Source organism: Suncus etruscus, chromosome 2 (assembly GCF_024139225.1).
Source record: "Suncus etruscus isolate mSunEtr1 chromosome 2, mSunEtr1.pri.cur, whole genome shotgun sequence".
Taxonomy (NCBI): Eukaryota; Metazoa; Chordata; class Mammalia; order Eulipotyphla; family Soricidae; genus Suncus; species Suncus etruscus.
In genome coordinates, this window is record NC_064849.1 from 26,871,562 (window position 1) to 26,895,830 (window position 24,269).

At 41.3% G+C, this 24,269-nt stretch overlaps 2 protein-coding genes across 2 annotated transcripts in view; one reads left to right on the forward strand and one right to left on the reverse strand.

Moving 5' to 3' along the window:
* The window catches only part of SERPINE2 (serpin family E member 2), a 65,938-nt gene extending 61,519 nt beyond the window's left edge, over positions 1 to 4,419 (forward strand). The window contains exons 8-9 of the mRNA XM_049768165.1: positions 1,396 to 1,479; positions 3,691 to 4,419. Of these exons, the coding sequence (XP_049624122.1) occupies positions 1,396 to 1,479; positions 3,691 to 3,728 (122 nt within the window). The 3' untranslated portion in view covers positions 3,729 to 4,419. The remainder of the gene's footprint in view (positions 1 to 1,395; positions 1,480 to 3,690) is intronic.
* An 8,027-nt stretch (positions 4,420 to 12,446) lies between these two features.
* Positions 12,447 to 21,335, reverse strand: MRPL44 (mitochondrial ribosomal protein L44). The gene is made up of 4 exons (XM_049768164.1): positions 21,154 to 21,335; positions 19,432 to 19,900; positions 14,798 to 14,976; positions 12,447 to 12,970 (listed from the first exon to the last, which is right to left on the reverse strand). The coding sequence occupies exons 1-4, from the start codon at positions 21,333 to 21,335 to the stop codon at positions 12,799 to 12,801; spliced, it is 1,002 nt and encodes a 333-aa protein (XP_049624121.1). The 3' UTR covers positions 12,447 to 12,798.
* Between the last annotated feature and the right edge of the window lie 2,934 nt (positions 21,336 to 24,269).

Below are 24,269 nucleotides of genomic sequence, written 5' to 3' on the forward strand. Positions count from 1 at the left end.
CAGGTAGGTTATTTTCCCAAGCCTACCAGGAGTGATTTCTGAGTGCAGAGCCAGGAAAAATCCCAGAGCACCATCAGATGTTGCCCCAAAACAAACAAAAAGTTTGAATAAATCTGAGTCAAGGCTGAAGAAATAGTACAGCAGGTAGGGCACTTGCCTTGCATTCAATTGACCTAGTTATGGTCCCTGGCACCACACATGGTCCCTTGAATCCCAATAGGGAATGATCCCTAGTACAGAGCCAGGAGAAGGTCCTGAGCACTTTCAGGTATAGCCAAAAATCAAATCATCATCATCATCAAGTGAAGTGATTTATCCTACTAGCATGGCTGCAATGTTTCCCCTGTAACCCAAGTGGAGTCATGCCAAATGGGTGAGGAAGAGGACTAGATCATTTTAGCAAATGTGGGGCAGTTATAGCTTGGACCTACACTCCTACAAGGCCATCTCTCTGCTTATTAAGTCATAGAACTCTGGGTAAGCTAACAGTGAAAGCATATCTAAGACACATAAGCCTAGACAAGTTTGCTTCCCAAGCCCAGTGCCTACAGAATTGCTCCCAGATATTGCTCTAAACATCCAGTGCAAAAGAAAACCAGATAATAGGCTAATACAGAGGGCAAAGAAAGACAAAATGACTATGAAGTGAACTGGACCTTGATGGAAAGGTCAATGCAAAGGACAAGGAACTTTTATCAGCAAGGCAGGTGGCATGGGAAAAAAAAGAACAGTTACCATGATGTGATTGTAGATAGTAAAACAGATAAGATACTTGCTTTGCATTCAAATTCTAACTCCAGAACTTCAAGGTTCCCCAAACCCTGCCAAGAGTGATCACTGACCCCTAGAGCCAGGAGCAAACCCTGAGCACTACCAGGTGTGATCCCAAAATAAAAAAAAACAAATAAATGAAAAACCAGGTTCCATTAAAGGTGTTTGTGCTTTGGGTGTTTTGTAAAGTGATAAAGATGGTTCTAATAGTTGTTCTATGTTTCACTATCGTTTAATCCTCCAAAGAGAAAGTACACTTATTAAATAAGATGAAAGAGGGAAAGTGAGCAATATTTGCCTTGAATGTAGCTGACCCAGATTTGATCCTCAGATTCTCATATGGTCCCTAAGCACCACCAGGAGTGATGCCTGAGTGTAGATCTAAGAGTGACCCCTGAGAACCACTGGGTATAACCCAAAAACAAACAACAAAGAAGATGAGAGTGATGGTGTAGAACCAATGAAGAAGTCAAGGCAAAGAGCATGCCCAGAGTAGGCAATTAGTAGAAGGCTAGCATGGAACAGGAAGAAATGAAGTGTGTTCTCAGACTGCCTCCAGGACCCAGAGGCAGTGGCTTTGCTGATCTCACACTGTCTGACATCTTTTCCTTTTGTCCTCTACAGCTGCAATTCTCATTGCCCGGTCATCGCCCCCCTGGTTTATCGTAGACAGACCTTTTCTATTTTTCATTCGACATAATCCCACAGGTAAGTGTTTCTTCTCCCAAAGAATGCTCTGAATTCAGGCAGGTACATGGCTGTCATATTTATATCCAAGTTGCTCTGAATCTCTTTCACTTGTGGGGCTGAAAAGATAGTACTGGGATTATAGCATTTACTTACCTTGCATGATATCACTCCCATCACCGTATATAATCCCCTGAGCACCACCAGGAATGAGCCTTGAGCACAGGGCTGGAAACATCTCTTGAGTACTGCCAGATGTGCCCAAAGCTTCACCTGCACCCCCATTTTCAACCCCTTTCTCTTGTAACAGCTACTGCAAACACTTTGAATGCTCTAATCACCAACCCTAAAGAGATAGGAAAATCAAGGTTGTATTTACAGATACTGATGAAATCTTTTAAACATTGACAAGATTGGAGGGGCCTATTTTTATTTTATTTTTCACATATAGGTTAAAAAAATAAAAAGCAGTCCTTTGGGCTCTTTAAACATTTATTGCTTTGTATTTTTATAAATACAGGATTTGACTTTTGTAAAAGACTACAGGTCTTCAACCTTTCTAAGCCAATCCTATTGTCAGGAGCTGAAAATGATTAATTCAGTAGATTTTAACTTGAGTCAAAATGAACGAGTACCTTTAGCTTCATAGTTAACATGCACCTGCACTAAATGGGTATTAATTAAGCAACTATTAAGTGTGAACCACCTGTGTTATGTTCCTGTACTAACATGTTAAGAGAATAATAATAGTTTCAGTCTCTTAGTCTGATTATAAAGAACAACTATGATTGTCTTTGAGGAGAGGCTGGCCTCATGGCAATCAAGTAGAAAGCAATACACTATCTTATATTCCTTTTTAATCACATAAACTATCTTTTTTAGTCCATTACTGTTCGTATATTAACTACCAAGGTCAGAACCATTTGGGCCACATATCCAGCCCCTTGTTGATTATTTTACACTATTTAAACACAGTAGTTTACATTTATTCATAATAAAGTGTTTTGGGGCATTTAATGTTCCAACACCAATCTCACTACTAGTGTGATCTTCCCACTCCCAGCCCCCACTCCAAGCCTGTATCCTTAGCAGGCACAAAATAATTTATTTGATATTGCTTGTCACAACAAAATGGCTAATGGAGTTATCTAAAAAAATTTTTCAGTGAAAGAAATGTGTAAAAATTGTTATATCTCACCATTGGGTCATTAAGTTCATTGAGGGTTTACTAAGCTGTTTGTTGTTATTGAGCCCTCTGTTATTTTTGTTTGTTGAGCTTAGTTGGCTTTTATGCTACTTTTCCATATAATTTGGTGTGCTGGTGTGGTCCTAAATTTGGGCTAATTTGGGGTGTCAATATTGAGGGATTTGGAGGTGTTGCCCTCCAGTAAGTCCTTATCTATATTACTGGGCCAATGAGTTTCAGCGGCTTGACTTGACTAGCATCTCCTGTAAGATTCATGATGAAGTTGAGCTGTTGCTTACATGGCAGGTGAAATGTGGATGTTGCTGTTGGGGCTTCCAGAAATATGGGGGAGTGAGGACTGGCTGCCAATTTCCACTCTGCAAGGACCCCAGAGTTCTCAGCCCCCCCAAATTGGTATACCTGGAATTTTTTATTGGTTTAGAATTTTTGCAGAGATTAGTCATGAAGCAGTGAAGTTTGGCCATTGGCATGGCAGCAGCAGGGGTATGGGTGCAGTTGCCAAGGCTTTGGTAGAGTCGGCCTTTTCTGCAACTGAGGATACCCCAGAGTTTTCAGCCCAAAAATGTGTACCCATGAGTTTTAGCAGCTTGGCTTGCATCTTCCAAGATTTGTCGTGAAACTGAATTTGGGCTTTTACTTACACAACAGCAACTGTGTACTGTGGGTCCCCTCATTGATTTCTAATGTCATTATATTTGACAGTCCAATACTATTTCTCTTGCCACATGGAGAGGTTTAATGTAAACTTGTCATTCACTAAGATAAGATCATTAAATCTTAGTTCTTATTCATAATGTCCACATTCCAAGGGATCAGTAGTAGCCTGTGGTGACTAGTGGTCATATGGGACCAGGAACATGTAGACCATTTCCCCCACTGCAGGAAGTTCTGGGGCTCAGGCTGCTGGAGAGTGGTAGGTTAATGTGAACTCCTCATTAAAATATTTTGTCTTATTTTGAGGATGGCCTTTCGTCAAGTTGTGCATTATTTCATGAGATTATGCATTTTTCCTTTTAACCCTATAGGTGCTATCTTATTCATGGGACAGATAAACAAACCCTGAAGAGCACACGAAGGAACTTCTGCAAAGACTCCTTTGCTCCTTTCTTACATCTTTCATAGTTCTGTTAAATATTTTTGTACATCACCTTCTTTTCAACATAAATTCTTAGGAAGAGTCTCAATGATGCAAATGTGCCTGTTCTGGAATGTGTTTGAGAGTGGCGGAAAAGACATTACACTGAGAGATGAATGAAAAGCCTGTAAAATGTCTCAAAGATTCTTTTAAACTACTGATGGTTATCTAGGCTAGCAACCCTCTTGAGGATTTAACTGTCCAGTCCAGGAGTTTTGTTTTGTTTATATACGGGCTTTTCATAAGAAACTTAGTGTAACACAGTTTGGGGGGAAATGACATTTTTTGGTGACTTTTACTTTTATATAAAAAAATCTTATTGACTGTCGAAACATTTTTTGGTTCCATCCAAAGTCTTCATAATAGTCAGCATTATTTGGGGGGATGGGGATAGAAATAGTGAGATCTCTAGCCTCTGTGTGTTTTTGTTGTTGTTGTTTTATATAATGCATGTATTCACTAAAACCAAGTTTGCAAAATTAATGTCTTGCTAGACCAGGTTTGCTATTGTGCGTTGTGCCTGTTGCCACTGGTCTGTCCTCTTTGAATCTGCGTTTTTGTATTTTGTATAAAGTAAAAATAAAGTGTTATGAGTAGTAAAAAAAAAAATCAATATAATGCCGTGTCTGTGCTCTGTGAATATACAACCAAAGAAATGGGACCTTTTAAAAATCTTCTCACCATCGCTAAGAAACCTTTGCAGAATCTGGCAAACAAAAAAGTCAGTGCTCTGGGCTCTACCCCATCCCCTAGCCCAACCCCTGGCATTAGACTCTACTCATTACTTTAGCATTTCTAAATTGACTTCAAAGGAGTAATAAGGCAGAAGTTCTACCTCTAGTCTCAGGGCTTCACTCACTGGGACTCACTCGGCTGTAAGCTGAGTACTGGCTGCCATGAAGAGATTGTGGTGGTGTACAAAAGGAAGTTGCTGCTTTGGAAATAAGAGTGAAATGCACATGCTTGATCTCTGATGACAGGTTAGGCTGTTTCTTTTTTTTGTTGTTGTTCGTTTATCTGGGTTTTTTTGAGGGGTGGGCCACAGCCAGTGGTGCTCAGGTGTTACACTGGGCTTAAACTCAGCAATCACTCACTGGCAATTTATAACTGTTTTCTTAAAACTTATCACAATTCTAGGGCCGGGAAGGTGGCGCTAGAGGTAAGGTGTCTGCCTTGCAAGCCCTAGCGTAGGACGGACCGCAGTTCGATCCCCTGGCGTCCCATATGGTCCCCCCAAGCCAGGAGCCAGAGTAACCCCTGAGCGTCAAACGGGTGTGGCCCAAAAACCAAAAAAAAACAAAAACAAAAACAAAAAAACTTATCACAATTCTAATGTCACTGTTTGGTTAACCTGTCCCTCCAAGTACTGTACTAACTTCTAATAAATCCAAATAACTTTATAAAAAGTTCTTATTGGATGGGGCCGGGCGGTGGCGCTAGAGGTAAGGTGCCTGCCTTGCCTGTGCTTGCCTTGGATGGACCGAGGTTCGATCCCCTGGTGTCCCATATGGTGCCCCAAGCCAGGAGCGACTTCTGAGCACATAGCCAGGAGTAACCGCTGAGCGTCACTGGGTGTGACCCAAAAATCAAAAACCAAAAAAAAAAAGTTCTTATTGGGGCTGGAGCAGTGGCACAGCAGTAGGGCATTTGCCTTGCATGTGGCCAACCTAGAATGGACCGTGGTTTGATTCCCCAGCGTCCCATATGTTGCCCAAACCAGGAGCTATTTCTGAGCACATAGTCAGGAGTAACCCCTAAGCATCACTGGGTGTGGCCCAAAAAGCAAAATAAGTTCTTATCATTGGTCACATATTATAGGAAGTAAAGTGCTTGCCTTGCTTGCTGCTGACCTGATTTCATTCCCAGCATATGGTCCCCAATCACTACCAGGAGTGAGCAAAGTTAGAGTAACCCCTGTACACCATCTGATGTGGTCCAAACGCTGGCCCCCCAGCATACAAATGTCTCAGCAAAATATAAAACTATTGTTAATATAGTTATTTAAAGCCCTTGTAATACATAGTTGGCAATATTGACATAGTTGGTCAAGATACATTTCCAGGTTAATGGGTGAGAAATTAATTTAAAAAAAAAGTGTAGAAACAAGAAAATTTGTGAAATTTTCTGTTTCTCACAGTGAGGTCATTAAGTCATTGTCAGAAGGGTTTGTAAGCTTATTGCTTATTTATTTTGTTATTTCTTTTGTTTCTGAACATTAGGTGGCTTTAGATACACAATGTGTCTAAATTGGTGTGTTCCTATGGGAAAGACAATATTTAAAAAAAAAAAAAAGTGGGGGGGGGGGGCGAGTTGTCCAGGAATTTCAAGCACTACTGCTGATACTGTGGCTTTTGTGGGGCATATTTTCAGCTGCCGAGCTTTCTGGAAGTATGAGAAGGTGCGGGGGGGAGGGGGTGTGTGTGGAACCCAGACTCCAAAAATGTCCTGGATATGTTTGAAATTTTGGTCACATTGGTGTCTCTGCAGAGAGCCATAGATGAGTGCTGAAGTTGGGTCATTGTTAAAACAGCAGCTATGGGTGGTAGGTATAGGTGGCAGGCTTCAATAGAGCAGAAACTGAAAAAAAAAAATTTCTGTCAGCATCCAAACTACACCTGTAAGTCAAGTCAATTTGAATTTTGCTGTTTGCAATTATTTAAGCACGAAAACTTTCGTTTGCCAGGAAAGAGAAAAAGGGAATTGGTTTTTTTGTTTGTTTGTTTTCATTTCAGAGTCAAGTCATTCCTTGAACTCTTTTTTTAAGTGCAATTTTTTTTTAATTTTTATTGTGACCAAAGTGCATTACAAATCTTTCACTGAATCATTTATGGTACATAGTGACTATGAATGAGGGGCATTCCCACCACCAGTGCTTCCTCCCTCCACCCCTGTTCCCAGCATGTATCCCATAATTCCCTCCTTTAGCCCCCAGAATGCTAGTGCAACTGGTCTCCACTTTACAGCTCAATGTAGATTGAGCATCCATTCCACCATCATTGGAGATAAAAAGGATAAGAAAAAAGAAAGAAAAAAATGTGGTAACAACTACCAAAAAAGAAAGAAGAGAAAAAAGAAAAATGGAAGAAAAAAGAAAAAAATGCACCCAGCAAATAAAAATAAATCACCAAATAATATCCACAAGAGTGAAAAAAAAGAGAAAAGTGGAAGAAAAAAGAGAAGAAAATAAAGTCAGAAGCTAACAAATCAAAACAAAACAAGAAAAAGTATGGGTGCTGGAATGGTAGGGTTTGGCATTCACCCCACTTTTTTTTTTTTTTATATAGGCACAGCAAGCATTGGGGAAGAAAGGGAATTCCCGTGGCTCAAGAGATTCAGGGTTTTTCCATCCTTGAAGCATACCATCATGGATCAACCCTTGGCTCCATATATACTCATTACCCCCATTCCAAAGGCTTTTTTGTGATGCCAGGAAAGTTTCCTCTCAGTTGTGTGTGAGAAAATCAAGCCACTGTAGCTAGCGATCTTGGTATTTGCGCAGGTTATAGGTCAGGGTCTAGGACAGAGTCTTTATGGTTCTAGAGGTTCCTATCGTTGTTGTGTTCAGTCTTCTGTAACACTTGCTCCCTGTTTTCGTTCAGTCCCTAAACCAAAGCCTAGGATATTATGGATCCAAAGATTCTGCTCAGTCTCCGTTGTCCAAGTTGGGCCTCTGCAATAAGACATCTTGTTGTTATGAGTCCTGGGCTACAGCCTAGGGTAGGGTTTTCCTTATTGGTCCCAAGGTAGGTTCTGTTCAGTCACAGTTATCAGTTATCAAAGTCAGTTTTCTGTTGTTGGTGCTCTTATTTTTCACAGTTCAAAGGACGATACCTCTTCTGATTTCCATTTAGTGTTAGGTGATGTGATAGGACAACCTGGTCTTAGGTCAAGTTGTCCTTTCCTCCTTGTCATATCAAAACTGGCACAAGTTGGTGCCAGAGCAGTGTTATAAATCTCCCAATGGAGTTTAGTTCCTGGTGGTGTTGCCTGGAGCTGGGGCACTGTCCAATCTCCTGGAGACTGCTCTGAGATTGATATTGCCTGAGACAGGATAGGAAAGTAAAAAGGTTAGGCACTAAAGTGAAAAAGCTCTGAGTCTTAATGGCCTTGATGTCTTAGACCTAAAGAAGATGAAACCTGACAAAAATGCTAAAATTCTTAAGAGTCCAGGGCTCATAGCTTTGTTATTGTTGTTTATTTTATGGACCAAGAGTTTCTTGGGGATCACTACCTATGATGTTCAGGGAAACATGGTGTACCCATGTGCAAAAATGCAGTCAACCCATTAAGTGCTTTTACTGACCCTCTTTTATTATTTTGAAAATAAAAAGAGGGATGACAGAGCCCTCCAAGAATCTGTCTTAAGTCTAGGAAACTGCAGTTGGAAGGACCCAGATTTTTTTTCTATTAATGCAGAAATTTCATTTTCCAAAACTGCTGGGAAACAGACCATAAACATGTGAGCTGGAGACCTCTCTGTCCCCAGCAACCTGTGAATCCAAACAGACAAGTGTTCCTGGAGAAACTTCTTTAGGTACCTGAAACATAAAAGAAACCTCTGGCCTAGGGCTCTATTTCTTTGGAGACTTTCAAACTACCCTAGGCCACCTTCCACCTTGACTGCTGTTAGGTAAAATGAAAAATTTGCAAAATGAGAAATCACTGTTCTACATGGTACCAGGTACAATAGCATTTGCAAACTTGGTTGAATGTAGAGAGGCCTCATGGATGTAAATGTTCAAATGTCTTTTTTTTTTTTTTTTTTTTTTGGTTTTTGGGCCACACCTGGCGATGCTCAGGGGTTACTCCTGGCTGTCTGTTCAGAAATAGCTCCTGGCAGGCACGGGGCACCATATGGGACACTGGGATTCGAACCAACCACCTGTGGTCCTGGATTGGTTGCTTGTAAGGCAAACGCCGCTGTGCTATCTCTCCAGGCCCATGTTCAAATGTCTTAATGGCTTACCTCCTTCACTTAAATTGTATCATTGGAGGCATCAAAAAGAAATGGCAGAGCCACACACTGTTGTGTCTGTCCTTCTTGGACAAGTGAACAACCCCAGAGTTAAGCACTGAATTAAAGTTGTTAGAACACATAGGCATTACAGTCAAGTTCTGAAACTTGTGGATGGTCAGCTGGCTTTTCCTCGTATTTATCTGATGAACTGTTCTCCCGTGGCCCTGGCTATTTTCTTGCTGTGGAAACACTGTTAGCAACATCTCAGAAGTATTGGGTGAAAGTTAGGCACTTCCTCTATGAGCACCCAGTAGTTACAGTACAAACTCCTCAAAACAAGTTCCCTTAATGTAGCATGCTTTTATTATTACAGCAGAGGTGGCTGGAAGTCAAAGATCCTTCTCAGATGGAAGAAGAATAGGTCTATGGCCTTAATTTTCTCCATTTTCTACCCTCAGCACACTTAAGTCAATTCATTCTCAGTAAAGAAACAGCAGAGCCAGATGAGAAAAGTGTGACCTGGGCCAATGGAGACATCCCAAGTCACACCACTCTATTTTCAGGAGCAAGTGTGCATATGATGATCTTGTGGTTGCCTGAATTTCTTGGCTAAATGGCCCTTTCCATTTGCCCTCCATGGGGTGCCTTGTGAGCATCCTTCAGACAGAACCCTGGCTGTCAAGAGCTCTGATAATCAAAACTGAGAAGTGAGTGAGCCCATGGCCTTGGGCCCTCCATGGAGGCTTTTTAAACTGAGGTTTGGAGAAATAATACAAGGGTCAGATAGGGGGGAGAAAGCAGCACAATGGGATACAGCCCTGGCATGCTGCATATGGGGCACCACCCAGGCAACATGTCTTGGCTGAGAAGGATGTCCACATTCAGGGTCAGGAAAGGATATACATTGAAGTCACTTGCCTGTCTTGCATCTCTTCCTTCCCATTACAAAAAATAAATGTCAGGCATAAAACACCTCTTAAAAGTTTCAGCTCAATAAGATGAAATCATGCAATCTTGCTGCTACACAGATGGATATGGAGAATATCATGCTGAGTGCAATTAGTCAGAATGGGACACACACAGAATAATCCTCTCATATGTGCCATATATAGAAACATAGGAAGGAAATAAATACTCAAAGGCAACAGCAATTCAGAACTGGTCTTCAGTAGGAAGCATGTGGTGGACACAGGACAGCAGGCAGAGGGAACACAGGGACAGTGGGAGGAGGGGAGTTGACACTCAGGTGGAGGGGGTAGTATTGGGGATTGGGTTTTTTGGGGGGGATGGGGGAGGAGCACACCTGGCAGTTACTCCTGGTTCTGCACTCAAGAAATTCTCTTGACAGGTTCAGGTGGCCATATGGGTTGCCAGGGATCAAACCCGGGTAAGCTATGTGCAAGGCATACACCCTACCCACTGTGCTATCACTCTGACCCCAGGTGTTGGATTCTTTTTAATGTATGAAACCCTGCCATTATCAATATTATAAATCAGTGCCTAGTGAGTTTTCTTTACTGAAAGCAATAAAAACAAATTTCAACTAGCCAGGGAGATAGTTGAACAAGTACATTCTGGAGGATGTGGCCCCCAGTATGATCCCTGACACTGGTCTCTGAGCACCACGTGTCATCCTGATGGCCTCCAGCACCAGTGGGCTCTAGACCCAAGCATCCAGCTGAAGACCAAACTGAAGACCACCTCGAGTAGCCCCTGGGACCCAACCATCCTTAGCATGGCCCCTATGTAAAAGAAGAGGTTTTATCTAGAATTTTGAAGTTCTAGCCTCAAAATTTCCCTCAGCCCAATGAATGAATGTAAAAGGCTTAAATGTCTGTACCTTGACATAAGGTGAATTTAAGGGAACTGTCTGTACATGAATTCTTTACATACTGAGGAAAGGTGAGTTAGTTAGTATCTATAGACATTCATATGCCCTATGAATAAATAATTTTCCTATATAGACAAGTCTCTACAGTGGTTCTTTACATACCAGTTTATGCAAAGTTAATACCAGTGAAAGAACAAAGCGCACTAGCAACTACATTAGAGCCCCACCTTGTGGTCAGAATATATACCACAATTCACCTCTCCTTATCCAGGGATGATTCCCTGGCTCACAGAAACTCTTCCTAGAAAAGTGAGACACCTGCAAATTTCATGGTGAGGTAAGTTCCCCTCCAAACTCATGGGGAAAGGACTCGCCAACCAGGACTGCATGATCAATGCTACTTATGAGGAAAAGGGCTTATGGAGTTTTTCAGTGACTTCTCCCAAGGCCTTTAAGGAAAAGAACAGCAATATTTTAGTAAAGATCTGACAATTTCCAGACAGTAGATGAGAAAGTAATTAGGAAGCATTTCCCCATCTTTCCCTTCCTGAAATCCTCTACAATCTCCTCTGCCCAATGTATCAATCAGATAATCACATCATGTGTCCTATCGTGGATTATATTCCTAACCAAATACGTAATCCTCAAACTTCCCTCTAAAATGCCTGTTTCAGTAGTAAGCCCCACCATCAGTTCTCTGTCCAATGGGTAGGGCCTCCCATATGGCATTTCTAAGGTTCTTCAGTTTTGTAGATAATAAAGAATTCAGGGGGGGAAAGCTACTTTTAGCATTTTACCTCTGTCTCTTTGAAACTCTTAGTCCTCCTGTTTTACACCTGGTGTCAACTTCTGGTACATTGGAATAAAAATGATTACCGTATTTTCCGGTGTATAAGACAACTTTTGAAACAAAAAAAGTCAACCGAAAATCGGGGGTCGTCTTATACGCAGAGTATATGCCAGAAAATATTTCAATATGCCGCTAAACAAAAATTGTCTGAATATTGCCACAAAACGAATTTTCCAACTCGATCCTGCACCAATCACTGCCAGGCTGCTCGGACCGCCTAACTCAGCCAATCCAAGCAGGCTTTTTATGCATACAAATTAGACAATGTTCTGAACCCTGTAAAAAGCCTATACTGTAAAAAGCCTGCTCAGATTGGCCAGAGTCAGAGAGGAAGTCTATTACAGTATAACCTTTGAACCTTTGCTTGTTGTGATTGGCTCACTGTGGTACATAGTTGCAGCACAGGAACGTTCTGTCTGATACAGTGAATATAGGCCTAAACCTATGTTTTTAACTGCAAAATTAGGGGGTCGTCTTATACACCCAGTCATCTTATATGCCAGAAAATATGGTAGCATCGAAGTACTAAAATAAAGCAAGGAATAAAGACCAGGATACAGTCTTAAATGTTCTCTACCAAGTCACAGTTGTTACAGAAAAATACTTTGAAGCTTGTGACATAGCAGTTATATATATTCATTTATAGAAAATGAATAACATTGAAATATACAGATTTTTAAACCAGAAATATAATTTATGTAAATACTGGATAACTGTTATAATCTGCACCCTAAATAAACTTCTAATGGACTTCAAAGAACAACATTACTATCTTAACTAAAATTATTTGATAAAAAAGTTCACTACTATTGCCAGAGTGATCGCACAGCAAGCAGGGTGTTTGCCTTGCATGCAGTCAATCTAGGTTCAATCCCCAGCATCTCATATGGTCCCCTGAGATGCCAGGAGTGATTTCTGAATGCAGAGTCAGGAGTAACCACCAAATGTGGCCCCAAAGCCAAAAAAAGGTAAGTTCACTACTGTTATATCAAATGAACTACAATATGCTAGAGAAAGAATACATTTTTTAATTGGTATTACAGCAAAGTTCCCAAAGTACAGATTTAAATTGTGTCTCAAAGCTAGAAGAGGATAACACACACCTACCTGTATAAATTGCATGCAGTAATAAAATTAAGAACCTTGGGGAAATTTATTAAAATGACAAAATCCAAGTCTCAAAAGAAAACTGAACTGCTCCAATGAACACTTGCAGGTGCTCCCCTTAGGAACAATTGAAGCTATAGGGCCATGGTAAAAAGGCCAAAGGCCAGTTTGAAGGCCATGGAGATGACCAGCTTGAACACCTTGGTTTCGTTGCTCCACTATAAACCTGGAGGCAGCAACCTCCTTGGGCTGTCTAGTTGGCAGCGAGGGTCTTTTCTACTCTGAACTTCTCTTTGGGATTGGAGTAGTCCCATGGCCGCCTGTTCTCCGTGAACCCGTACAGTTTCCGAAGGGCCACTCGAGCAGCTTCTTCTTCAGCCACCAGAATTGTTTCCCCAGGTCCTTCTGCAATCAACTTCTTATCACTGCAAAGAAAAACCCAAAGTGCTTGAGATCACACAGTCCATTAGAAGATTCAGCACTCAAATCCATACAGCCTACTGAATCTTCTTCTCGCAGTAGCACTCAGAAGGAACAAAACTGATTTGTTTGGATGGGGTTTTTGGATCTTAATTAGTTTTGTTCCAAAGTCATTTATAAAACAGCACTAAGACAAAGAAGCGTTTATATTTCCAAAAGAAGAAATAGTCTACTATGCACAATACTTTTCAAATCAAAATCACAAGGCTTATCTACATAAGTCATTAGAGGATTGGAAGAGTTATTAAATCTTGTTATAAACACTTAAACTATAATTTTTAAAATTTTGAATCATAACTTGAAAAAAATCATAATTTGAAGAATATGTTATAAGCCTTTCGAGTCTGTCATATAAACTTTCATTCTATTTTAATTATTTTAGCTTTGGGGCCATGCCCAGTAGTGCTCAGGGATCACTCCTGAAAGTACATAGGGGACCATAATGCAGTACTAAGGACTGAAATGAGATCAACCATGTGTAAGGCAAACAACTTAACTCATGTACTATTTCTTTAGCTCCTATCACATCAATTTTAAGACAGATACCCAAATCAGTTCCATATTTCAAATTGAGTTTTAAATCTTAAAAAACACTTACCATGATTTTTTAATCTTACATATTTACAATCCACTGTAATTCTCAAAAGATACTTAGACCAGCAAACTTTGTCTAAATAGATATTTATTATTAAAACTATTTATTTTAAATTAATGAAGCCACAGCTTTACCACTTCTTTTTTTTTTTTTTTCTGGTTTTTAGTTTTTGGGTCACACCCAGCAGTGCTCAGGGCTTATGCCTGGCTCTATGCTCAGAAATCGCCCCTGGCAGGCACGGGGGACCATATGGGATGCCAGGATTCGAACCACCGTCCTTCTGCATGCAAGGCAAATGCTCTACCTCCATGCTATCTTTTCAGCCCCCCTACTTCTTTTATGATAACAAGCAAACTTTTTTTAATTGATATTTCCTATTGTTTTTAACATAACATGTCAAATATAAATTATGTATAGCTCATCATATTTTATAAATCCCATTAAAATTTTGTTCATTTCTTTTTTAGTAGCAAGTATATTTTTGAAAATCATTGAATCACCAATTAACTCATTAAAGGCCTAGCAGAAGGTTTAATAGGCTTTTTTTTTTTTTTTAAGGATAAGAGTTAAAGAAATACAGCAAAAACAGTGTTAGAGTGGCAATTGTTGTTTGTATAGGCACAGCAAAATATGGGGGACATGGAAAGGAAAAGCCTGATAACAAGCAAACTCATTCAAAATTGTAAAAATGTTGGGAGTTTGGAAGATGATTCAGTGGCTAAAAGCATCTGCCTGAAAACATGAGACCCTTAGTCTGATCCCTGTACACAGATGTTACCTGCATACACTAAGCCTATTCCTGACGGCTCTACTCATTGGGGACTTCCAATACTGCAACAGTGAGTGGTATCCAGCAAAGACAGATCTGTGCAGTGAGCACTGCAGCCAGGACCACAACCCTGGCCCCTCTGTCACACTAGCATATGAGGGAATAATTCTAAAATGAAAATGAACAGTTGGGTAAAAAGCTATTGTGAACAAACCTCAGATTATTTTTCACTGGCTAAGAATGACCACCAGAAAAGGAAATAGCACATAATCATGTGATGAGACCTTTAAAAACAATTATTTTTGTTGCTGTTGTTTTATTTTGTTGCTATGTTATATTGTGGAGCTGTAAAAAAAGCCAGTTTGTCATTACTGTTTTAAAGTATGTAAAGAGGAAAATCTTACTAACCAGTACAGTCCAACAAAATACAAAGGCAGAGCTGTTGTGCTTCCAGACTGCCTTGTAAGTCGAGGTTCAGGAGCTGAAATCTTCCTTTTCTTCAATTCTTCTATCAGTAGTCCCATGGGATTCATTACCTTCCAAATCTCAAAAAGCTCTTTTCCAGTCATTTGAGTAATTAAGAAGTCCTGCATATGAAAATATAAGGAATCCATTTAATTTGGTAATAGAAAACAAGGATCATGATTCAAAGTTTACTTTTAACAAAAATTTATAACTAAATAGGAAATTAAAGACAGTATTATTCTCAAATTGTGGGGTTTGTATTTCCTTGTTTGTTTTGTTGTTGCTTTGGGGTTTTCTTATGAACCAAGAAAAAAAATATTGGGAGAGCTCACCAGCCAGGAGTAACCTGGCTGGCCCTTTGCTCAGGACTTACTCCTGATGGTGCTAAGGGGACCATGTGGGGTACTAGGGATCAAATTTAGGTCAGCCACATGCAAGGTACATGCCCTCCCCACTGTGCTATTTATAGGGCCCTAAAACAAGAAAAATTTTTTAAAAACTCATTTAGAAATATGTGAGGAGTCCCCATCCACATGTGCCAACTTGCCAGCAGAGAAATGGCCCAACTGCACAATTAACCTTGAAAAGAACATGACAGCATTGAATCTTCCCAGGTAAACTGGTCTAGGCTAATAATTCTGGGGCCTTCTGGGAATGGGATGGGGATATTCCCCTTTCTGTGTGAAGGCACAGCAGCCAGCAGTCACACCCAACACCTCCCAACAGAGGAACTAGCCCAGTCCACAAGTGAACCTCACAAGCTGCCAAAGCACCAAACTTGTTTCAAATCCAGAGATCATGGACTGTATGGCTGCATATGCAACTGCATTACACTGCCTTTTAAAACTATGACTTCGGGCACCAGAGAGGTAGTACAGTGGAAAGGGCATTTGTCTTGCACATGGATGGCTTGGATTGAAGCCAACCCAAGTGCAGAGCCAGAGTCAGGATGTCTAGGTATGATCCAAAAACAAAATAATAAAATAAAGCTATTAAGACTCGAGATGACTAATTTGTTTTGTTTTGTTTCTGCTTTTTGGGGTTACTCCTCGCTATCTGCTCAGAAATCGCTCCTGGCAGGCAAGAGGAACCATATGGAATGCTGGGATTTTGAACCATCTTTGGTCCTGGATTGGCCACTGTGTAGATTATCTCTCTGGCTTCGATGACTGCTAATTTTTTTTTTTTTTTTTTTTTTTTTTTTTTGGTTTTTGGGTCACACCCATCAGCGCTCAGAGATTACTCCTGGATCAACACTCAGAAATCACCCCTGGCAGGCATGGGGGACCATATGGGATACCTGGATTCAAACCTCTGTCCTTCCGCATGTAAGGCAAACACCTTACCTCCATGCTATCTCTCCAACCCAACTGCTAATTTTTAATTTAAGAAAAATCACACAAATTATGAACATGCAAAGTAGAAAAGAATTTTGCTAATAAAAATGTGTTGTAAAGAACATTAATTTTCACAATATAATGCTTTATTGACTCAAATTAACAAGCCCATGTAGGATCAGCTAACAAGATGGGCAAATGGGGCAGGAGAGAAGTTTAAAAAGATAAAAAAAAAAATCCCGGGGCCGGAGAGATGGAGGTAAGGCATTTGCCTTGCATGCAGAAGGACAGTGATTCAAATCCCGGCATCCCATATGGTTCCCTGAGCCTGCCAGGAGTGATTTCTGAGCACGGAACCAGGAGTATCCCCTGAGTGCTGCTGGGTGTGACCCAAAAACAAAAACAAAACAAAAAATCCCTAAGCTCATATAATACAGTCAAATTTCATTACATTTCACCTAGCAACAGAACTCTTATCTCTGCTTTATTAATAAAAAATGTAAGTCCATTCTCATTAGTGGCTGGAGTTCTCTAACAGACAAAAAAGAATGTCTTATGAGACATAGATACTTATGTCATACAGAAGAGAAAGGGAAAAGCTACACTGTTAGTAGGATACATATAAAAAGAAATCTGTTTGGGGAGGGGTAATCAATTACTATGCCTCTCTGAAATCTTTTTCTATTGGTTCCTGTCTTTCTAGTTTACTATAACTTTCATTAAAGGTATAAATTGAATATTCCAGTTTCATCTCCCCAGAGTATAAAATGTATTTTAAAAAATATCTCTAAAAAGCTTATTTGATTACAGAAACTACGTAGAATTGCTTCAGCTGGGGTCAAGATCAACAGATCAACAGGCTGGAGAGCACATACTTTGCATGCAGAAAACCTGATTCTGTCCCAGAGTATCACTAAGGAGTGATGCCCAAGCACCACAAGTATAGCCCCAAACCGAAACTCTTCTACCAGTCTCACACAGGCCTTTCTAAGTCCATAAAATACATACCACCTAACATTACTAAGGGTACTGCTCAAATTTTAGATGCAAAATTTTCAGATTCCTTGGAATTGCTTCCAGATATTCTTTCTGGTTAAATCTACCTTAAGTGATGCCCAAGAATCTGAATTTCATTTTCAGATTTGAATGTAAACTGATATAATTCCAGGCAAATGCAATCGTTTAGCTTTTGTTGTTGGCTTGTGCATATAGACTATGGGGTGTTTTGTTGTAATTTATATGTTTATTTCATAGGAAGTATATTTTAAATTACTTTTGTTTGCGATCTCATTTTCTTTTCTTTTCTTTTTTGCTACAAAATTGTCCATGATTGAGTTTCAGTCTTATAATGTATAAAACCCTTCACCTGTGCACTTTTCCCACCTATGTTCCAGTTTCCTTCCAGCCCTTGCCTACTGCCCTCTCCCTTGCCTGTGTCAGACATTTTCATTCTTTCTCTCTCCCCTCTCTTCTCTCCTGGCCCCTCTCCCCCTTTTTCCAACTAGACACTGTTGTTTGCAATATAGTTGCTGAAGGGGTATCATGCATATCACTTTATCTCCTTTCAGCATCCAGTTCTTGTTCAGAGTGACCACTTCTAACTAGCACTTTCATTGTGGTCCCTTCTCTGCCCTAACTGCATCCTCCTGCTATTTTTGGCAAGCTTCCTACCATGGACTGGTCCTCTAGGCCCTCATCTCTATAGTCTCTCACTCATTTGTGGGAGAACCTGAATAAGGAGCTTAGAGAGATGCTAATGCTGATCCCAATCTGAGTCTGAGGAGGACAGGTTTAAAAAGTCATCCTTGGGGAGAGAGATGACAGCAGGTAGTATGCTTGCTTTATATAAAGCTGACCCAGGTTTGATCCCCAACATTGCTTTTCAATTAAGAAATAATATATTTATAATCTTTTATAGCTCTTAAAGATCCAGACTCACCTACTATTACTTCCCCAGATACAATACAAACTGGGAACACAAAATCTGGCTCCCCAATCACAAACCCATCCAAAGAGCTTCTTCCTGGAATGCCCTTCTGTACCATTTCCCCAGCTTTCCCAAAGATAAGGGCTGCCTCCTTGGAGTTCCCACTCTCTTTATCCTCTACCTTATTCCACTCTATCTGCCTCATGTACTGTAACCAAAAACTATTTCTAGAAGCTTGAAGACTCCAATTTGAAGTATATGATCAATTGGCAGGTAAAGACGTTATTTGCTGAAAAGTAACGTGCTGGCAAGAGAAGCTTGAAGGAGTAGAACCAGAACTTACATCCAAGACATAAAAATCCTTGCAGCCCACTGTGGAACTTGCAAAATACTAATTCTATTCTTTCCTTTCTGTTTTTTGGCCATATCCTGAAGTGCTCAGGTGTTGGAGTAACCAGTTCCTACTTTATTTAGGAAAATTTTTCTTTGCATGTGCTTGTCTCACCTGGACAGGAAGTACCTCTGGACTGGCCCCCTACTCTCCACCCATGGGGATGGTCCTACTCTTCCTATTAGACCTCAGGTCAGAAAGACTTCTGATTTTGGTTCCACTGCTAGCCTGTCTGCCTGCCGGTACCCTTAGCCTGTTTGCAGATAGCCTGTGGTAGAAGTTCCTGAACCTGTTTTATCTTTCTTCCTAACCTGTGTAGATTATTTCTTGTTTCACATTGCTTCCAGATCCATGTTCCCCGATCCCCCCAGGACTGGGGTATGAGGCTTCCACTACACTTAGGGCTTACTCCTGACTCTGCTCAGGGATCACTCCTAGCAGTGCTCAAGGGACCATATGCAGTGCTGGAGATCAAACCTGGGCCTGCTGTGTTGCAAGACAAGCCTTTTACTCCCTGTACTGTCTCTTTGACCCCAAGGAATTACATTTTAAAAGATTCCCATCCAGAACACCAGAAGCTGCAAGAAGAAGTGGCCTATACCCAGGACAAGGAATATAGTTAAAAGAGTTCTGGCATAAGACACAGTGCCTACTGGAATATTTCATTTTAAATTAAACTCAAAAAAACACTAAACTGGCCTACAGTATACATCAATGTATAAAAAAAAAATTCTTTCTCCTCTTTCCCTGAGCCCTCAGCCCAGTGGTGTAGGTCCCAGTTTGGGTCCCAGGAGAAAAAAGTCACCTGCGAGTTTTGCATGGTGACATCAGGAACAAATAAATCCCGAAAAAAAAAAAAAAGGTTTCCTTCTGTCCACCTTGTTCTTGACCAGCAGAGAAGGTGCATTCAGCTATCACTTACCCTAATGAAGAGTGCAGCCCGCTCATGCCCGCTGCTCTGCAAAAGGGCGCCAATGACCGCAAAGAAAGTCCGCTGTAGCACAGTGGGGGGGACGGGGAACTCTGCACTCAGTGTCAGCTGCTCCACAGCCAAGTTCCTAGCGACGTGACATACGATTTCCTCCCCAGTGAGAAAGTCTACGAGGCTCCTCACACCTTCAGCTGGCAAGTCTGGATAGCCATCCTCCAGATACTGGGTGAGACACATTTGTGCAAAGGAGGTCCCTTGTTCAGCCAACTCCTGATTGTCTTTCAAATTCAAGAGAGTTGCAGCTTTCTCCACTCCCAGTTTCTGGCGCTTGGCTTCTTCGCTTTGAATATAGCATCTATTAACAAAGGCGGTTTTGAGGAAGTCCAAGGAGAAGGATTCCTGCAATCGAGGTCCGAAGGCTTGGATCTCAGCATGGTAATCCCAGTTGGGCTTCTCTGAGCTTTAAATGTGAAGACGGAGACAGAATGAGAAGGTGAATGAACACAGGAGCATGATGTTATTTGATGTTATCATTGAAAATGTTTGCCTTCTGGGACTAGAGTGATAGTACAGAAGGTAGGGAGTTTGCCTTGCAAGCAACTAACCTGGGTTTATTCCCGGACATCCCATATGGTACAAGTAGTAAACCCCTACACACTTAGCCGGTGTGGCCAAAGACAAAATATTCATAATCTACATGACATAGATTTAAGACCTGAAATTACAGAGTATTAAAGCCTGAGATGACTGACCTCACGATAATGAAAGAAATGTAAATATACTAATTTCCGCTTAAAAAAGAATTATTAAGGGCCAGAGAAATATAGCACAGACGTAGGGCCTTTGGCACACGCCCAACCCAGGACAGACTGGTGGTTCAAGTCCTAGTTTCCCATATGGTCCCCCGAGCCTGCTAGGAGTGTTTTCTGAATTCAGAGCCAGGAGTAACGCCTGAGTATCACCAAGTATGACCACAACCCACACACACACAAACACACATAATCATTAAAAATATAATGCTCTGCGTGGAAAGAGTATTGGTATATGAATTTCTATACCTATGCATTTTATGCGTGCATAAAACGGAATCTTTTCTGGGGGGTTTAAGGCGTATTAAGGTAGCTATCCAAACCTAGTACCAAATTCCCAAAGGAGTAAATAAATGGCTGTAAGATCATTATGGCTGTGCTGATCATTCCTCAGTAATCATGGCAAACTCCACATACATGGAGTCATCAAAAGAAACAGGTATGGGGCAGGAGAGATAGCATGGAGGTAGTGCATTTGCCTTGCATGCAGAAGGTCGGTGGTTCGAATCCCGGCATCCCATATGGTCACCCGAGCCTGCCAGGAGTGATTTCTGAGTGTAGAGCCAGGAGTAACCCTTGTGTGATGCCCCCCCCCCAAAAAAAGAAAAGAAATAGGCAGATCGCTTTGCACTGACTCGAAGAACAATCAATATGACCCAGAAGATGAAAGCGATGCCAAGCTAAACTAAGCTGCAAGAGTCGGGGGGATAAGGCCAAGAAGACCCTAGTCTCTTGAGCAAACCCTAAAGCACGATCCTTTCGCTCGAGACAGCGGCTCGTGGTTCCCTAAAGTGCGTATGTGCGGGGTGCCAGGTTCCCGGGACGGCCCCCCAACAGCCACGGTTCGGGCCGGGCCTGCCGCCACGACCCGCCTCTCCTATGCAGCCCCCGGGGATGCCCCTACCGGCGCTGGGGCGGCGGGGGACAGCGGAGCAGACGCCAGCGCTCCAGCTCCTTCTGGAAGCGGAAGGCGGCGCGGAAGCCTTTCTTCACTCCCCGAACCGGCGGGCGGAGCCCAGTGGGGGCCGCGGGCGCCAGGAGGCAGCGAGGCCCCGTCCACAGTAACCTGGCGAGTCCCGAAGCCATGATGCCGGAAACAGGGAAGGGCGACGGAAGTCGCACAGGCGGGCAAGTGTCGCAGTAACACCGCGCCCCCCCCGATACAGCAACCGAGTCACACAGAGTTCCGGAACTAGGAGGGCGGGGAAGGGAAAGGTTGGGGGAGTGGCCTGTTATAAAGGGGGCGTGATCAGAGCTCACGGGGCGTGGCTGCTGCTGCTGCTGCTGCTAAGTTGGCGCCAGACCTGTAAGACATACACACACACACACACTTGATTCTTGCCTGTGCCAGTAAGGCTGGCTGGCTGGTGGGACAGCTGGAGTTGGAATTTCTGAGTTCTTAATCCTGTCCGTTTTTTTTCTTTTAAATTCCTTTCTCGTTAAAACAAAGCAAAAAGGACAAACCAACAAAACCATTTCACTGTTTAAAAATATAATAAAGGGTGCTGGGTAAAAAGAAAATGAGACCACAATCTAGGAATGAGGATAAAAATTAATGCAGTGGATTTAAGACGCATGGGTTCAGACCAGAAATTATAAAGGACAAAGAAGAAATCATAAGCAAAACATTCCATACTGCTGACTTCACTGAAGTCTTTGGGGATTCCTTCTAACAAGGAAAACAAGTTCGAAAATAGACAACCTGGACCATAGACGTCACAGGGAACAATTTAGCACAGCAAAAGAGGCCATCAGTAATGGGGAAGACAGGGGGAAATATTGACACTTCATACAAGAGACTGCTACACAATTTGTATGGAGAACTTTAAAAATTCAAGCAGCAAAAAATAAAACATTTTAAATGGACAGAAGAGACTTTCCCAAAGACATATAAGTGAACAACGGGCAAAATTTTTAAAAAAATACTTCTCTCTACTGATGTCACGAAAATGCAAATCAGTACTACAATGAGATGTGGTCTCATGTCTATCACAAAGCTCTCAAACAATTGCCTTTATACATTTCTGGAAATGTAACTGACTCAGTCTCTTTGGAAATCAGTAAGCATGTTTTTCGAAATACTAAAAGTACACTTACATATCTGTCTGCAATATATAAAAACAGGAGTTCAAAATGACAAATTCCTTCATCTATTGCAGTGCTATTTACAAATAGCCAAGTTATGGGAAAAAGCCAGATGTCCGCTGACAAAGGAGTAGATACAGAAGATGTGGTACTAAGGCTGTAGCAATAGTACAGCAAGTAGGTGCTTGCTTTGCATGCAGCCAACTAGAGTTTGATCCCCAGCACACAATATGGTCTCCTAAGTCCACCAGGAGTGATCCATGAGCACAGAGCGAGGATCCATGAGCACAGAGCGAGGAGTAAGCTCTGAGATCTACCAGGTGTGTCCCCCCCAAAAATGTGACCTTTCTACGCACAATGGAATATTACTCAACTGTAAGAAAAGATAAAATATAGTCTCTCTCTCTCTCTCTCTCTCTCTCTCTCTCTCTCTCTCTCTCTCTTTTTGCTTGACTCTATACTTTTTTTTTATTGCAAGTAATTTCTTTATTTAAGAATCCTGGTTACAGGGCTGGAGAGATAGCATGGAGGTAAGGCATTTGCCTTTCATGCAAGAGGTCATCGGTTCGAATCCCAGCGTCCCATATGGTCCCCCGTGCCTGCCAGGAGCAATTTCTGAGCATGGAGCCAGGAGTAACCCCTGAGCACTGCCGGGTGTGACCCAAAAACCACAAAAAAAAAAAAAAGAATCCTGGTTACAAACTTGTTTGTAATAGGGTTTCAGCCATAAAATGGCCACACCCTCTTCACCAGTACTACTTTCCTTCCACCAATGTCCCTCCATTTCCCTCCTTCCTCATCCCCTGCCTGTCTTCGAGACAGGCATTGCATTTCTCTCTATCATTGTCATGATAGTTGTTAGTGTAGTTATTTCTGTAACTGCATTTTCCACTCTTTGGTAAGCTTCATATCAAGGGGTGGCCCTTCTGGCCCTCATTTTTCTTGTCTCTGAATATTAATACTATATTATCTTTTATTTTTCTTAAATCCCACAGATGAGTGAGACTATTCTGTATTTATCTATTTCCCTCTGACTTATTTCACACAACATAATAGTCTCCATATCTATCCATGTATAGGCAAATTTTGTAACTTCATTTTCTCATAGCTGCAGAGTATTTCATTGTATAACACAATTTCTTTAGCCACTCATCTGTTGTTGTGCATATGGGTTGTTCCCAGATTTTGACTAGTGTAAATAGTGCTGCTATGAACATAGGAATGCAGAGGGCATTGTTATATTGTGTTTTTGTAATCCTGGGGTATATCCCTAGGTATTTCTGGATAATACAAAAGCTCAATGTCCAGTTTTTTAATGAATATCCAAAATGTGGGTTTTTCTTTACAATGTGAATGTAGCTAGAGATTATAATGCTGTGCACAGTCAGAGGGAGGAAAAAGACAAAAATAGTAGATGTTCACAATTTATGCATAGGATAAAGAAAAGAAAAAGCAGGGGATGAACAAAGCCAATCCAAAATATACTCTTTCATTGGGACTGCAATAATAAGGGACTTGGACTGCCTAAGTAAGAGTGTGTAAGGGGCAAAAAGTATGAAGGAGTTCGATAGAAGGTGGCAAAACTGAACATAGAAATCACTCAATTATAAATATATAAAATATTTATGTGAATACATTAAGTAAGTAATGGGGAAACAGGAATCACAGGAATGAGAAAGATAGTTCAGTGAGTAGGGCACTTGCCTTGTAGGTGGCCAACCTAAGTTCAGTTCTCTGCACCCCATGTGGTCCTCTGGAGCTCCATGATTCCTGAGCATTGAGCCAGGAGTAAGCTATGAGCAATATCAAGTGAGCCCCCACCAAATGAGGAAAAAATGACAACAATTAAAATGAGTTACTAGAGCTATGTAGAAAATGGATCTGATAATTAAATTGGCTAATATAGTTTACTACTGAAAATTCTTTCTTACAGTC